This window comes from Wolffia australiana, chromosome 6 (assembly GCF_029677425.1).
Source record: "Wolffia australiana isolate 7733 chromosome 6, ASM2967742v1".
In the NCBI taxonomy this organism is placed as follows: Eukaryota; Viridiplantae; Streptophyta; class Magnoliopsida; order Alismatales; family Araceae; genus Wolffia; species Wolffia australiana.
Genome location: NC_135840.1, coordinates 3076948 through 3093664, shown reverse-complemented (window position 1 = coordinate 3093664; position 16717 = coordinate 3076948). Strand labels below are relative to the sequence as shown.

The 16717-nt window shown below is 35.0% G+C and overlaps 1 protein-coding gene across 1 annotated transcript; it reads left to right on the top strand.

The window, feature by feature from the left end:
- Window positions 1-7766, top strand: PGI1 (phosphoglucose isomerase 1). Its single transcript, XM_078576576.1, has 14 exons — window positions 1-662; window positions 2133-2255; window positions 3230-3328; window positions 3420-3503; window positions 4255-4398; window positions 4496-4561; window positions 5211-5279; window positions 5356-5463; window positions 5561-5613; window positions 5711-5849; window positions 6818-6974; window positions 7166-7244; window positions 7346-7412; window positions 7514-7766. The coding sequence occupies exons 1-14, from the start codon at window positions 150-152 to the stop codon at window positions 7646-7648; spliced, it is 1836 nt and encodes a 611-aa protein (XP_078432702.1). The 5' UTR covers window positions 1-149; the 3' UTR covers window positions 7649-7766.
- Window positions 7767-16717: the final 8951 nt, after the last annotated feature.

Here is a 16717-nt window from a genome sequence, read left to right as displayed (position 1 = left end):
CAAGTTCTTCCAAGAGCATCTTCCACAGCTGCGCCCTGCCACCCCCTCGACGCCCCAAGAACCCTCTTCCGCCCTCAGATCTCCTTCAAATCGATACTTTCTTCGCGAAATCTGCTCGTTTTTCCGGTTTTTTGACCGAAATTTCGGCTATGGCGTCGATTTCCTCGTCGTCATTGGCCATGAGACTGCGCAAATCGTCCCCGCCCCTGCCCACCTGCTCAAAATCCTCTATTGGAGCGCCCATGGGCGGCGCCGCCCGGCGTGGCGCTGCGATCCGGTCCGTCGCGCGGGGTTCTCCTTCGGCGGAGATTGCTGCCGTTGCGGGAAGGGGTAAGATCGCTGTGGAGAAAGATCCGCTTGTGCTTTGGCGTCGGTACACTGAATGGCTGTACCAGAACAAGGAATTAGGGCTTTTTATTGATGTTAGTCGCATGGGGTTTACTGATGAGTTCTTCGAGGAGATGCAACCGAAGCTTCAGAAGGCGTTTGCTGCTATGAGGGAGCTCGAGAAAGGCGCTATTGCTAACCCTGATGAAGGCAGGATGGTTGGCCATTACTGGCTGAGGAATCATGATCTCGCCCCAACTCCTTTTCTCAGAAATCAGATTCAGAACACCCTTGAGAAGATCTGTCTGTTCGCTGAGAAGGTCGTCAATGGGGAGGTCTGAATGTTCTCTCTCTGCGCTGTTCTTTGTGTTATTCTCATCTTGATTGAAAATTATGTCGTACTATATTTGATACAATCTCGGATAATTTAATTGAGCCTGATCCGTTTTGGGTTTTGACAAGTGCCCATTATAATGCACTAGTTATTAGGGAAGAAGCTTCTTGAAATCTTTAGACTTTTTAAATCTTTCTTGACTTTTAGATCTTCCCATGCCAGTGGGAAGTTGACATTCAAGCTGTCTTCCCATATCAGTGGCTTTGTGTCTGGAAATCTCAGGTATTATTAGAGACGAATAAAATGGGAAGAGAGAAGGGAAACTTTTATTACTAATTATTTTTTCTTTTTTATCTATTGAGCAAAGAGGGTTGGAAAAGTATCTTGTCTAATTCGGAAAAAAGGTTGATTCGAATTTACCAATGACACCTATGAAGTTGATAATGCCATGAAGATAAGAGAGACAAGTCAGGGGTCCTCCGTAAATGGGTCTTTTCGTTTCCTTCGAACATTTCGTTTTGTCATCATCTTTTCTTTTCTTTATTGCGTGATTAGAACATTTCGTTTTGTCATCATCTTTTCTTTTCTCTTTTTTTCTGTTTTATGGATAGTTGAAGGGTGTTTCAGAAAGTAACCAATGACCACATATAACACAATAGGACCTTAGAATAAGAATTTTCTATTACACGTTAAACTTTATAACCTATTCGGCCATATGTTTCGTAGGTTAACTCAGTGCAGTCTTGCAAAAAACTGAGTCTCAGCAAAAGTTGAATATTACCGTGGATCCTCAAACCAAAGTTTCCAAGGCCATAGCGTGTCAAATGCAATTTTCAGAAGATAACTCCGGGTGGGGAATTCATAGAAATAAATGTCATGTCAAATAAAGTGTTTTGTGAATTCTGCTGCAATCAAAATTGAATAATTGAATGTTAAAAAATTAAGAAATCAAACTCTTTCAAACGCAAAAGTAGGCTTGGTAAAAAATCCTTTATCGTAAATTTGCTCTTTGATACATTCTTTATGAGGCCTCTTTAAAACTGGGTCAGATATGCCTTTTTGACTTATTCCATGACGCAAATCAAATTATTTCCTTTTTAATATCATTTTTCCTCTTGAGTCCAAATTTTCATCTCTTCACGCAACTCTCTCGATACAAGGGTCATCTCGTTGGCTTGGGAACATACTTTTTCATTTCTTTGTTTCTTCTGGAATGCATGTCCCTTAAAATTGCAAATTTATCTGGGGAGCTTTTCAATTCGTGATTTTCAATTTTTTCTACTAATTTTCAACTTTATGTGCGTAAATCGCAATGTTTTTCTTGATCACTAGGATTGAATGCTCCCTTATTAATATTATTGTCGACTCCCTATGCCAAATATCCATCCTCTATCATGTTTTAAAGTTTTTTGAACATCATTTTGATATAACACTGCAATGCATTCTGTGTTAACACTTTAAGTGCCTGCAGATCAAACCCCCGTCATCTCCAGCTGGTCGTTTCACCCAAGTGCTCTCTGTTGGGATCGGGGGATCAGCTTTAGGACCTCAGTTTGTTGCTGAAGCATTGGCCCCTGATAACCCTCCACTAAAGGTTCTTCCCATGTGACAACTTAATAAAGAACATTCAATCCTTCTCATCTGATTTCCTTACATGAAATATTCCAAAGTTTGCTGCCAAGTTGTGTTTTACTTGTGGTGCGATTCCATTGACATAAGAAGAAAAATCAGATGTAGGAGACTTCAGAAACTATAGATTTAAAAAACTAAAGTGTTTCATGGATGAATTACCTCTATTCATCTGATCATTTGGTTGAAAATATTTTTGCTACTGTCTTGAAATTCTGAAAGTTTTCTTCTGTGCCTGCTGGGAATTTCCCAAGAGTGTGAACATAAGTTCTAGACAAATGCTGTTCAAGGGACAGGAATTGACGAATTATTAAGGCTAACGTTGGACAATTTCTTAAAAAAAAGGTTAACGTTAGAAACTTTCTGTTCTATCCTCATGTTATTTATCCTGTGGACCGTGGTTCTAGAGACCCCCAGATGTGACTAAGAGGTGAGATGTTGTACGTCTGAGCAGTGTGCCATTTGGCTTGGTGTCAATTTCTGAATTTTAACTTTTGAAGATAAGCTTTGCTGCGATCTAATATCCACTGTTAGGGAGACTAGTTTCCTTCTAAAAAAACTGTTAGGGAGACTAGTTATGGCCTTTTATTGCTGTCAAAATCATGACATTTTTGGAAAGATCTTGCGAAGGAAATGTAAACTTGGGTTTCAAGATTGACAGGTGCTTTAGGGTTTAGGGTTTATACAAACCCTTTGGAGAAATATTACGCAAACAGAAATATTAACTGACCTTACAGTATTCGTGCATTTACTTGTTTAATTGTTGATCATGTAGTACCTAAGATTTATGAAAGTGCGTAAGCTGCAGGGTTCACCGCCTTTGCAGTTATTTTAATTGATAGAAAATTTGAAATGATTCAAAAATATTCTTTTGCAGGATACCACCATCCAGTCATAGAATAACATTTTTCTCGTGTTTATTCGTTGAGCTTGTGGCAGATAAGATTTATTGATAATACAGATCCAGCCGGAATTGATCATCAAATCGCACAGCTTGGGCCTGAACTGGCCTCTACCCTGGTCATTGTGATTTCTAAGGTATACTTGAGGAGTTTTAGTGAATTTCTAATAATAGTAGGCCTGTTAATGTATTTATGTTTCCTCTGCACCATTTTTTTTTCATTTACAGAGTGGAGGAACGCCTGAAACCCGAAATGGTTTATTGGAAGTACAGAAGGCTTTTCGTGAAGCTGGTTTGGACTTCTCAAAACAGGTTTCCCTCAGGATTGTGTTTCTCATTTTTGTCCCAACTTTTGCTTGCCACGAGAAAAAAAGTCATGCTTTTCCCCAGCGGCAGAATTTACATGATTTATACAAATGCGATTCTTTGGGGAGAATGAATCTTGAGTTGGCGAAATATAAGTCAATAATATCATAGTCTTAATGGAAATTCTTTGTCAGTTTGCGTAATGTTTATGCTTGGCGGAATACTAAAATAAATGTTTTTAAGAGGAAAGGATTCGAGCTTCCTATTCTTTTTTTCTTCAAAAGAAAGGGTTCCTTTTCTTTGCCTTCTTGTTTCATGAAATTATATGCTGCCTGGCTTCTACTAAAGCAACATTATCATCAAAATTCAGGTCTGCGTTTTTTCTATCTTATGAATAGACACGTCCATGATATTCTTAGAAAATAAGAACCAGTCTACGAGGATTGTTAAAAAAAAAAAGAACCAGTCTACGAGGAAGTTAATTAAATAGCTACTATTCTGATTCAGTATGGGATTTTTTCCTCTAAGAAGATTCAATGTGGGATTATGAGATCATATTAAGTATCAAACACGGTCATATCAGTAATCTACTGTGATCTGCTGGAATAGGTAAATAATAATGCATCGATGCTAGCAGTCTTATGAAACGGATACTTGATCCGTAATGTTCTTTAAAAAAAAACATTGTAAATGCTATTGTTATGTTAATGAGCGGTCTGATTCTTATGCTCTCACTGGTTCTTTGTGGTCATTCCAGGGAGTGGCAATAACCCAAGAAAACTCTCTGTTGGATAATACTGCCAGAATTGAAGGTTGGCTGGCAAGATTTCCAATGTTTGATTGGGTGGGTGGTAGAACTTCAGAGATGTCTGCAGTTGGTTTACTTCCGGCTGCGCTTCAGGTATGGTGAAATCTACTAATATAGTGATCATTCGTTAGTCATGTAAGCTTGATTAATTTATAAACCTCTGGTGATTTCGATTTGGTTTTGTCATCAGGGTATCAATATCAGAGAAATGCTTGCTGGTGCATCAATAATGGATGAGGCGACCCGAGATACAGTGGTAATGTTTTTTTAAGTCTCAAATTGTGGTTGGACTGAACTTAGAACCTAAATATCACTGAAATACTTCATTCCTGAGAAATTTTGGCTGACTGTCGCGAAGGAAATTTCTCTACTAGTGGGCCCTTTCTTCCAGAAGGGATCCAAATAACCTGAATCCGATATTCTCCTCAAACAGCTGAGTTCTTGAAGTGTATTATGCTTGCTATATTTGTTGTGCTATTTTTCCTTGCATAATCTGCGAGATTCTTCTTGCTTGGAATCATGAATGGTTCATATTGCCTTTCCTTGTTTTATCCTTTTTTTGGATCTCAACCTTGCCAGCGTTATTTTAGTCATTTGACCTTAGATTAGTCTCGTTTTAAATACTTGCAACCTCCACTAAGGAGGTCAGTCAATATAACTCGTTGAATTGACGGGGAGATCTCGCCACACGGGGTTCGGGCCCTGATTCGGGCCTTTAATCATTCATATTTTTTTCCTTCGCTCTCTCCGTCTATCCCTCCAAGACCATTCCCCAATGGAGACCTAACTGAGGCCGCTATCATCTTTCTTCTTAACGAAAGAATACTTTTCTCCTAATTTTTTTTACTTATTTGGCATATTAAAAAATTGCGCTCCTGTTTTTGACTCTTTGATTTATCGCCCAGGTAAAGAATAATCCTGCAGCTTTGCTTTCTCTCTGTTGGTACTGGGCTTCTGATGGAGTGGGATCCAAGGTCGTGCATCCATTTGATAATTTTAGATTACACCGATAAAGATAAGACGGTATTGTTTAGCCGTTTATTTGAACAGGACATGGTTGTGCTTCCGTACAAAGACAGCCTGCTTTTGTTCAGTCGTTACCTCCAACAGTTAGTCATGGAATCTATTGGCAAAGAGTTTGATCTTGATGGGAACCGGGTAATAGGAAATGAATTAGATGTATTTTATCATATGTAATCTGCGTGGAATTAATAAGCAATCCTCTTACTTTTTCCTTGTTTCCTACCATATACAGGTTAATCAGGGTCTCAGCGTGTATGGAAATAAAGGAAGCACGGATCAACATGCGTGAGTTTTAATTTTGAATCTTCGATCAATTTCGTATGTACCTACATATCAAAAGCGGACTTCACCTTTTAAGCGACATGTATTTATTATTTTCCAGTTATATTCAACAACTAAGGGAAGGGGTCCACAACTTTTTTGTTACTTTCATTGAAGTGCTGCGTGATAGGCCTCCTGGCCATGACTGGGAGCTCGAGCCAGGGGTTACTTGTGGAGATTACTTATTTGGAATGATGCAGGTCAGTAGATTAATTTCGCTGCTACTTGATCTGTAGTATTAACCTTGTTAGAAGTGTCACAATAGTACTGTTCATAATTAGATAGATCGTTCATCTACTATCCTGTTCTTTTTTGGGGGCCAAAGATCCTTGATATATAATGAAAAGTTGATCCTGCTCTTTCTGCTGGACCTCCCAGCTTGGGTTCTGCATGATCCGGGTCAGGGTCAGTTGTCAGGTTGAGTTTGCTGGTTCACCAGACCCAAAGTCTACCCCACCCTTGTCTTGGTCTTTTAGACTTGTCGGGTCTCTTGGGTTGGCCATCGAGTCCACCCTCAGTTGACCCAGCCCTCATCTGGTCTTTTGGTTTGGTCGGGTTAGTTGATCCTAGGATTGGTGGAATCGGGTCAGCAGGTTGACCTGACCTCGGTCGACCCAATCAGCAGCCTGGTCTTTTGGTCTAGTCTGGTTAGTCAACCCAAGAATTTGGTGACTTGGGTCAGCTTGGGCACCCAGTCGATCCGACTCTCAGTTGACCCAATCCTTTGCCTGATCATTTGGCAGGGTAATGTTAGTATACTCAAGAGTTGGGTGACTTGGGTTGGCCGGTCAACACGACCCTCAATTGATGCAACCTTTGACCTGGTCTTTTGTTTGGGTTGGATTCATTGACTCAAGAGTTGGGCGACCTGGTTCAGCCGGTCAACCCAGCTCTCAGTCGACCCAACCCTTGACCAGGTCTTATTTTTTTTTAATGCTAGGGTTGAGTGACTCAGATAAGATGGTCAACCACGACCCAGACTTTTGGTTGGCTCAGTAAAAGTTTCGCAAGATCACGGGGACTCCCATCCTGTGCTTTCGTTTCTATTTGGGTTTCTATGCTGGACACCTTATATTGTGTACGATTTTTTTTGCTATCATAATTGAATGTATGTTAGCTTTCAGCGCAGCCATTTACATTAGCTTACATGTTCGGGTTGACTTTCCAGGGAACACGATCTGCTCTATATGCCAATAATCGCGAGTCGATCACAGTCACTGTGCAGGAAGTAACTCCAAAGGCTGTGGGAGCTCTTGTTGCGCTTTATGAACGAGCTGTCGGCCTATATGCATCGTTGGTCAACATAAACGCTTACCATCAGCCAGGTTAGACGGCCTCCAAGACTTTCTTAAACACCCCCAACAGATAGTAATTAAAGCTGTTGGAGATAATTGAATGTAACTAACTAATAAATTAGTTAGATATGCCTCGTAGGGACTCTCTCGCTTCCACTTACGATATGCGTGGAGCTGGCGTATTTTTGCAAGAACTAAATCTCTCTTTGTTTAACTTTCAGGAGTTGAAGCTGGGAAGAAGGCTGCAGGAGAAGTTCTAGCCCTTCAGAAGAGGGTCCTGACCATTCTAAATGAAGCAAGGTGGGTAAACTTAGGATCCCATGAATAGCGCTGTGATTGTGGTTTCATTACTCAGAATGGAAAACCAGGATAATCTCTTATTGACTAGTTCTCTACTCCAGCTGCAAAGATCCTGTTGAACCATTGACCATTGAAGAAATCGCTGACCGTTGTCATGCTCCTGAAGAGGTATTAAGCTGGAAAGATCAAGTTTCTCTTCGAATGTTTTTTAATTTAAAATATATCTCTGATGACTGAAGTGGAATCGTTGGAAAAAAAAATAATTTCAGATTGAGATGATTTACAAGATAATTGCCCACATGGCTGCCAATGATAGGGCGATTATCGCAGAAGGGCACTGCGGGTCTCCCAGAAGTATCAAGGTTTTCCTTGGTGAGTGCAATGTTGATGATCTTTATGCATAGGTGGGGTTCATGGCTCCTGATTGTACTCCATGCTCTAAAGAACTCCGAGGTGAATGATGGAATGAGAAAATGAAATAAGGCCCTCTTTTAACCAGTATTAGCTTGCTGATTTTTAATATGTTTCCGGCTTGCCTGCTCTATATCACATTCCTTGAAAATTGCAATTTTCCGGTTTGAGTTCGATCTCACATTAAAATACAAACATAATTATTTATAATTGACATTCGTGAAATTCGTGAAAGCTCCTTCATTCTTTCGCTGGTACCTCAGAAATGGAATTCAATTGTTGTTCTAATGACATCTGTTTGAAAAAGTGTTATGGACCTGTGTAGTAGATGAGTTATCATGCTGGTTCTCCGTGTGATAATTTGATGAATGAAGATGATTATTAAAACTTGGCAAATCAACTATAGTACATTGTATTTACTGATGCAGATCACACATAGGCCGATAGAGTTGATTGTCTAGGATTAAATCAGTTGAGTCGATCAATTTGATCAATATAATTGCTCACTAGATCTACAGAACTATCTGGCCTTTTCAAGTGGAATGGGCCAATTGTCCAAAAGTGCTGTCCTGAGGCACTCTCAATTGAATAATTTTGATACAAAACAAAGAAATAGAATACACAATTTCAATCATACAAAAAATGCCCAACATTATAGGCTTAATCCCTCATACCTAATTATGCTATGTCCATTAATTATGATACTATTAACATATAAATGTTCCCAATTAGGTATATTCTGAATATTATTGGTCAATCTTAGATGATTAAGTAAAATCAATAAGAGATACAATAAATGCAGCACGCTGTTTCCATGTCAAACATTTGAGTGAACTAAAAGGGTATTTTAATCATAGGGTTTGGGGACAATGATTATTCATCATCCTTCTGGTCACCCCATGTCCCCCTTATATCTCCCCCAGCATCTCTACCTCTCTCTCTCTCTACTTCCTCTCACTTCTTGTACCCCACCACATCTTTCTCTCTTTATTTCAAATGATGATATACCTCTTCGTCCTTCGGTGACAAAGACGTAACAGAATGGGCGCTGTAAATGGGCTGATGATGATTGTTCATTAGTGGATGACTGAACAAATTTCTATTTGGCAATGTTCTGTCCATCCCTTATCCTTATCTAATAAACCAGAATTTGGGTTAAATAAGTCGTTTTAAAGCTCTGATTTATGGAAAAAATATTTATAAATTTTTTCTTACTTAGTATAGGGTAAGTACGAGTCGAATCCACAAAGAGCATGTAATGAGAGAGTAAATTGCAATTCAAATATACTTTAAAATCATTTTAAAGTGTTTGAGTATTTTTATTGGATTTTTAACTATTTTATAAAGAGCAAATCAAAGAATGAAGGAAAACTAGGCAAACCTATTTTAAATAAATGAAATAAATATTTATGTTGTTTCCAATAAGTTGTTACAGTTTATTATGATTTTATGATTTTTCAGGTATTTTTCACGACAAGAAATAAATTTTAAGGACAAATAAAACCTAAGGCCAACCTTCCCGCGGTGAAATTTGAGTGCGGAGGAGCACCATCGAGTGTCAGAATTGTGCAGAAATGGGTAGGTAGACAAAAAATAATGCAACTTTTGCTATATGAGGAATGTTTGAGTACCATTTGGTGCGTTGGAAAGTTTGAAGTCTAGGTTATCCATATATCTAGAGTAAACTTTGAGAAAATTCAAATCAATCACTCAGGAGATCACACAAAATTTTTGGTCACTTCACTCAAGGGCGAAGTGGTGCTCGTTCTCCAAGAATCTTAATCTTTCTTGAACTCTCTCTCCCCCACTCTTGTAGGAAAAAAATGAATCAGATAAATATGATGCACTAGGCCTCCAAAAACAAGTTTGGAGCGGAAATCCAAGATCCTATTTGGTAAGATGAGATTAAATTAAAGTGCTCTAATTCTCCCAGCCATTAGATTTAATTCCAAGGGCTTGGAGGGCTAGGATAACTTGATATAAAGTCTGGGTCCACATTTACACATTCCCTGATTTGAAAATAGGCCTTTCAAATTCAAATCATGGGTTAGTTCCATATTTTTTGCCTTTAGTTGAACTGATTTTAAAGAAGTTTGAATCGGCTTCTAGGGTGGGCTTCTTGTGTATTGTGCCTCTTCTTATTATTTAGGAGATGAATTAGGTTTCTCCTTTCCTCCAATTTTTATCCCAAATTCACCATTTATTTATCCAAGTCCTGTATTTCAAGTAAAACTCCAAGAAGATGTGAGAAATCTACTTGGCTCTAAGGAGTCAAGTGGGGTTAGTCTAATAAATAAATAAAATATATAGAAATAGAGCTTTGGAAAATAAATTATAAAAATATCATTTTATCCTTAAATGGTGAATAATGCACGTAAATCTAAAAAGAGTGGTAAAAAGAAGTATAAAACCCTAATTTTATTGATGTAATTTGATCATTATCCATATTTTGTCATTTGTCTTATAACCTAATTAAAATTTTGAATATATATATATATTTATTTTATTTATTTATCATGGGTTCATGAATGACTTAAACGAACCTAAAAGATGTATCCAACCATGCTCAAGAATCCACCAAGAGTATAAGGATGGGAGTAACAAAATCCAAAAACTAATTGGAGAAAAAAACATTCTTGAGTGTGATGATCACAATAGAAGTCAATAACAGAAGGCATACACAGACAAAGATAGGGATTTTAAAAGATACAAACCGATAAAATAACCACTAGGGGAGACACATATTCAATAAGCTTCTTCTCCTGGAGGTATGTTGCCCCTCCTTTAGCTTCAACTCCTCAAACACTTTGAGCTTCAAATCTTTAATAATTATCAAGTGTGAGGTGAGCTCTTCCCTTCAGATCACTCCGTGGAAACTTCTGGAGACTCCCTTCTCTAGTAATAAATACATCTTTCTATAAATTCAATAATAATGCACAAGCTTCTAAAAGGTTCAATAAGAGTTTAAATGACTCTATAGAAGTCTAAAACATCCACATGATTCGAAACGAACATAGAAGGATATAAAAAATCTAGAATATACTAGAATAGACTAGAAGCTTCTATAAGACTCTAGATAGTTGCATCACATCATGTCTCATCAAAAGCGTGATGCCTAATGATTGGTAAATAAATAATCTGGGATCATAATCTGGGACTTCAGGTATCATTATTTACTCCTAAAATTAGATGTATAAAATGGATCCCACAAACATAAACATAGGAGGATTTGGAATGCTCGCAGAGTAGGCAGCTGCGGGTTTATTGCTTGAATTTTCGGGCCACGACTAGAAAATGGCAGAAATGAGATATAGAGGGGAAAATCAAGATATTTTATTTTAATGAAAGTTTTAGAGAGGGAAACTAGGGATAGAGTGTTGGGTTTCGAGAGAGAATAAATATCAGATAATAGAGACAAAGTGGTAGAAATGACGGATAGGAGACAAATGTTATTGAAAATGAAGGAAAATTGATGGAATGATGGGTAAAAAGAATCATTCAAATTTTGCAAGATTTTTATTGTTCCACTAGGATCACACATTGTTCACTACAAGAAGAGAACAGTGAATTGACACTTAAAAGAACATACTTTAAACAGGTTGAAGAACCCAAATCTTCCAAAATGCCTTGTCATGCAGGCTAGCCACTGCTAGAGAACGTCCAGAATGACATAAAGATAGTGGGATATAATATTTATACATTTTCACGATTAATAAAATGCCTTCATCTTAATTCCCAATTTCTCTCTATGCCCTTTCTTCCTCTTTTATAATTGGTTAAGGGCTCCATAACTTGAATTTGTGCTCCTCTTCATGAGTGATGTTAGAGGGATTATAGGATGGATCCAAGATATGGTCCATGTCCTTCTAACTTCTCTTGTGAAGCCACAACTCAAAATGGTACAATCTGATCTAATATCCCAATGAAATAGCTTTTAAAAGCCGATGTAATACTCCTGCTCATTGATTATCATGCTATTTAATTCTTGTCAATCTGAACCCAAGGAATTTAAAAATATTCATCGTTAATTAAATTTCTTTACATATAATTCAATTATGGTTAGTTAAAAAACGTTCACAATGTGCACAAAATGATATTTATACGAAATTCGGGAATATTTATATAATATGGACTGCAACATAATAAAGTCAGTAATAGTCAAAATAATTTTCTTGTGTCAGATAAAATTTTCTTGTTTCAGTAACATGGGTGAGAGATTATATCGCAATATCATTATATGTAGGAGATATATGAGAGTGTGAGTTGAAGATAGATATTTGGATTCATTTTATGTTAAAATATGATGGAATAACCATTCATTTTTTTAATGCAATATGTTTATTATATCTCTTTTTAGTGATCTTAGGAAACAGTAGAAGGTAGTTCAGAGCTGGTCCTTAGATTGATTCATATTTATTCATCATCAAGGGAAAGAACATACCAAATTTGAGGAATTTTAAATGAGCATCTAATTTGTTTCAGGAGATTAATACCTTGCATTTATATCATGACCCTGAACTCTTTACGCTATTAAAAAAATAATAGTAAAATAAAATAATATATATATTATGGTATATAGAAAGAATTAAATAAAATTTAGGATGAACCTGAATTTTGTATTTGTATTATTCTTTGGTTACGTATCATGAAAATGTTTTGTGAATAGAGGATCGAAGAAACTTTTCAATAAGTTTATTATAATGCTGCATGATATTCCTTATATTGAGCTATATTGTTCTACGATTGAGCAATCATGATTATGCACATCGTTTTCATAGAAAATAAAATTATAATTACGAAAATATCCAAAATTTCGACTTCACAGTGATTTCTAGTTTTATAATGTTTTATACACAATGAATAATGATACTGATATAAATTTAATATAATTGAAAGATAAAAATATGTTCAGAAAATGTTTTTTGACCATAAAAATGAGGATAATGAGAATCTATAACATTTAACTTCATAGAAATTATTTATGGTATGTAACTATTCAGGGTAGATCTAATTTTCCTTGTAATAACTAAAGATGTTGCTTAGATAGACACCTATTAGAATTGTATACAAACGTTGTTGCCTGGTTCCTGAATTTAATCAAGATCAATATTTTTGTGGTCTTTGAGATATTTCATACTTGATATAAAAATCTCAAAAGTAATCATCCATCCAAAAAATGTAAAATCGTAAAAAACAAAATAACATCTCAGTACCATAATAGGCAAAGATCACTCTATTCTTTAGATTGCTTGTTTAAATATAATTTTAAAAATATTAATAAATTTTAAAAATATTGTTTAAACATTGCATTCCTTCTTCTCTAAATTATGGAGATATTAATAAATTCATTACCAGAAGAAATTCATAAACTTTCCTTTCCTCAATCAGTCTCACTTCCCACCATTGCAACCTAGCATTTGAGACATAATCCGTGACCTGCTGAGGTAGGACTTTTGTATGCTTTTTATTTTGTTTTGGTGTAGATGGAGTGGGTTATGTGTATAAATTGTGGTATTTATTCTCATTGTACACTTGAAAACTCTCTCATATACTAAAACTTAAGATACATGAAATCCCTGTGTGTGGAATGTAAGACACGATTGGATCGATCTATGATGTCATACCAGGCACCATGTTCTTCTCAATATTTTTACTTCGTATGATATCAAAATTTTGGAATTTATATTTAGTTTCAAAGTAATTTTTTATTTTACAGATTCCAAAAATACTATAAAAGTTATGGGTCAAACTTCTAGTTTGTTGAGTTTTATTAATTTTATAAAATAATAATAAATAAACAGGATTAAGAAAAAAATTATAAGACAAGAAAAAATCCATGTAAAAGGAAGCAAATGTGAAAAGAGCATCCAAATCAAGATTATGGAATTAATGCATCCTTAATTGTGAGGGTGAATTCAAGACCAAATATGAAACTTATTTGAATAATACAAGATCCATTGGTGTTCTTTGGGATACAATATTGTTAGTATGAAATTACAAAAATAAAAAAATAGATAAAAATGGAACTGATGTCCCCTTTTGGGAGATTCATACTTCACAATATCTCTTATATAGTTTCCATGAATCATAGATGGTCAATAGCCAGATTTGAAAGCATAGACTACATGGACGATTATTTAGGTCCTCTCCTAACCAGGATCCTTCAGCCCTTCAGGGTGTGTCTTCAACCCCCTTAAACTACACCCACATTTATTCATTTTATTTACTATTTTTTATTTTATTTTATTTCTACATCATGTTATTATTGATATTTCAAAGACTCTAATTCAATCAATAGTCCCAGAAAAATCCAGCAAAGTCATATCAAATAAATTTGCCCTATTTTATCAAATACTCTTTGAACATCCCATAACGGATACATAATTTATGTGGAGCAATACTAGTGCATGAAATTTGGATAAAATGGATAAGTAAAAGAATATTATTTTTTCATGGAAATAAAAATGATAACATCGTGAATGTAGGTTTAATATCACCAAACTTGCATGTTGATGACTAAAAAATGTCCATATTTCCATGATATTAACTCTCAAACTCTCTGTTCTGGATAAGTAAATAAATATTAATTTTTTCACGATAAAATCAAAATTTCCTGAAGAAATTCAAATAATATATGGTTTTATGTGATTTATAAAACACTTCATCCACAAATATAAAAAGGTACTGTCCAGAACAGAGAGTTTGTGAGTTAATAGCATGACAGTATGGACATTTCTTTAGTCATCAACATGTCAGTTCAGTGATATTAATCCTACATTCACGATGTTATCAGATTTATTTTTATCAAGATATAGCAATAAAAAAAGATTTTATGAGAATTTTATTTTAAATACATCTCATAAAAATATGTCGAGGCTCATCCTGAATATATACAAGATAAAATAATATTAGACAAAGTTTATTTTACCCATATGTCCCAATTTATAGCACATATTCTCATCAAATTTTTACAATACATTTTGAACATTAAACATGGATAGTGTTATTAATTTAGTGGTAGTGTTGAGCGGATAAAGTTAGTTTAAAATTACACACATTTTTTCAAGTCTAAGATGACACTATCATTATAAATATGAAGGAACATATCAGCTTTCACACCATTAAATTTCAAGTTACAAGCCCTTAAAATTGGTAGGTACATACTCCATAAAAATGGTGATACATCTGAAAGGCATCGATGATAATTCATTCAAAAAGTCTTACAGATAATTATCATGTTCCAATGTTGATAGTATTTTAATTTCCATATTTTTTCATATTAAGAAGTGTAGAAACACATATACCCTTTATTTTTTCCTTTCATAATATTTGGAGAAGAGTTAATTTAATTCAATCATAAATACAACGATTCAAAATTCTTTTTCAACGTCCATTCATAAACCTCATTTATCATAATGCCAATAAGTGCATCTGTTAGATTATTCCACTAACCTTGGAACTTGAATCAATATGACACTTTAATATGAGTGTGTCAATACACTTTAAGGTCCAATGAGATTCACTAGCTACCAGGTGATAAAATCAATAAATCCTCTCATCTAGATGAGGAAAGAAAGAAAGAAATAATGATAAAACCTCAATGTCGTGAATATTTCTCAAATATCATAACGAAGAGTGAGATAAACAGTCCTCTCTTAAATAGTATAACTTTATTTATATATGATCAAAATAAAAATTAAAAAATGTAAAAATCAAATTAAATAATTACTCATTTTCACATAGTAGAGAGACTTAAATACATCATTAACAAAAATAGTCCACTACCACCAAATTAATGTCATGTAAATAAACTTTATGATAACGGTTAATGATAAAAGGGCAAATATAGTATTATTCTCATTGTTTTCATTTCCAAATGAGAGAATAAATTATATTATATTTTTTATGACACCTAGATTGATGAATTTTTAAGTTTGGATTTCTTTCCTCAAGTATACAAATTAAAGGCCAAAACCTTATTCAGTGCTATCTGAACTACTTCGTTTCATTTAAAAAACAGAATCTACATATTGTCCATATCATCTTTTAGGTAAGATAGGAATAATTTCAGTGTTAAACTGGTTTATTACTCAGTGTTTTCAGGTTTATGAAGATCATCTTTGATCATAAATTAAAAAAAAAATCACACCAATAACTTAGAGATAAAGATTATTGTATCAACGATGCATTTGATGTGTGGGGAAGGTGTGATGTCCCTAATGGGCTGGGTTATTGCCCATAAGTGTTGACTTAAAGCAGTATGTGCCCATGGGCCATGAAATTGTTTTCTCAGAGAAGAAGCAATATGGTATCTGAGAAATAATCATTGACTAACTCTGCAAGCAGTCACATCAAGACAAATAAAGCAAGCTTGTTATACGAGATTTCCTGTTTCTTCTTCTTCTTCCTATATAGACAATAGGAAATAAGAGTTTTTGAGCGTAGTTACCCATTAATACAAGGCTTTAAATGATATCTCCCAAGATTTTTGTTGATAAAATATTTCTCTACGATATCATACTAATTTTCAACTTGTGTAAACATGAGAAAACGTCTTGAAAGAGATAAATATTTATTCATAGTTTAGAAGGGTATTTATTGATTTTCGATTCATTGGTATTTTCATCAAGACTAGTTTATAATTGGTTAAAATTTTCTCAAAAAATTAGTATATTTATATTCTAATGGTTAGGAATGTTAAACTTGTGCACCCATGGGAGGAGAGACATTCCCCTATAAATACGCTATATTTATCTATCTAACCATAAGATATTTTCTACTTTCCCTTATCAGACCTTTAGTATTTTATATATGTAGCTTGATACAGATGCAAAAAAAAATTGTAGAACAGTTTAAAACATAAAACACCAGCTAATATATTTAATTATGCGCAGGCATGAGCAAGATACTAGCACTCGAGTAGTGGAGGCAATAAGGGAAGCACATGAAACTCAACATAGACTCTAGTGTTTTAATTTTTAAATCCATCATTGGGTTGTTTGATATATTTCAGACCATACAGAGTATTCTGAAGTTGAAATGGAATAATAGGAATAAGGAAA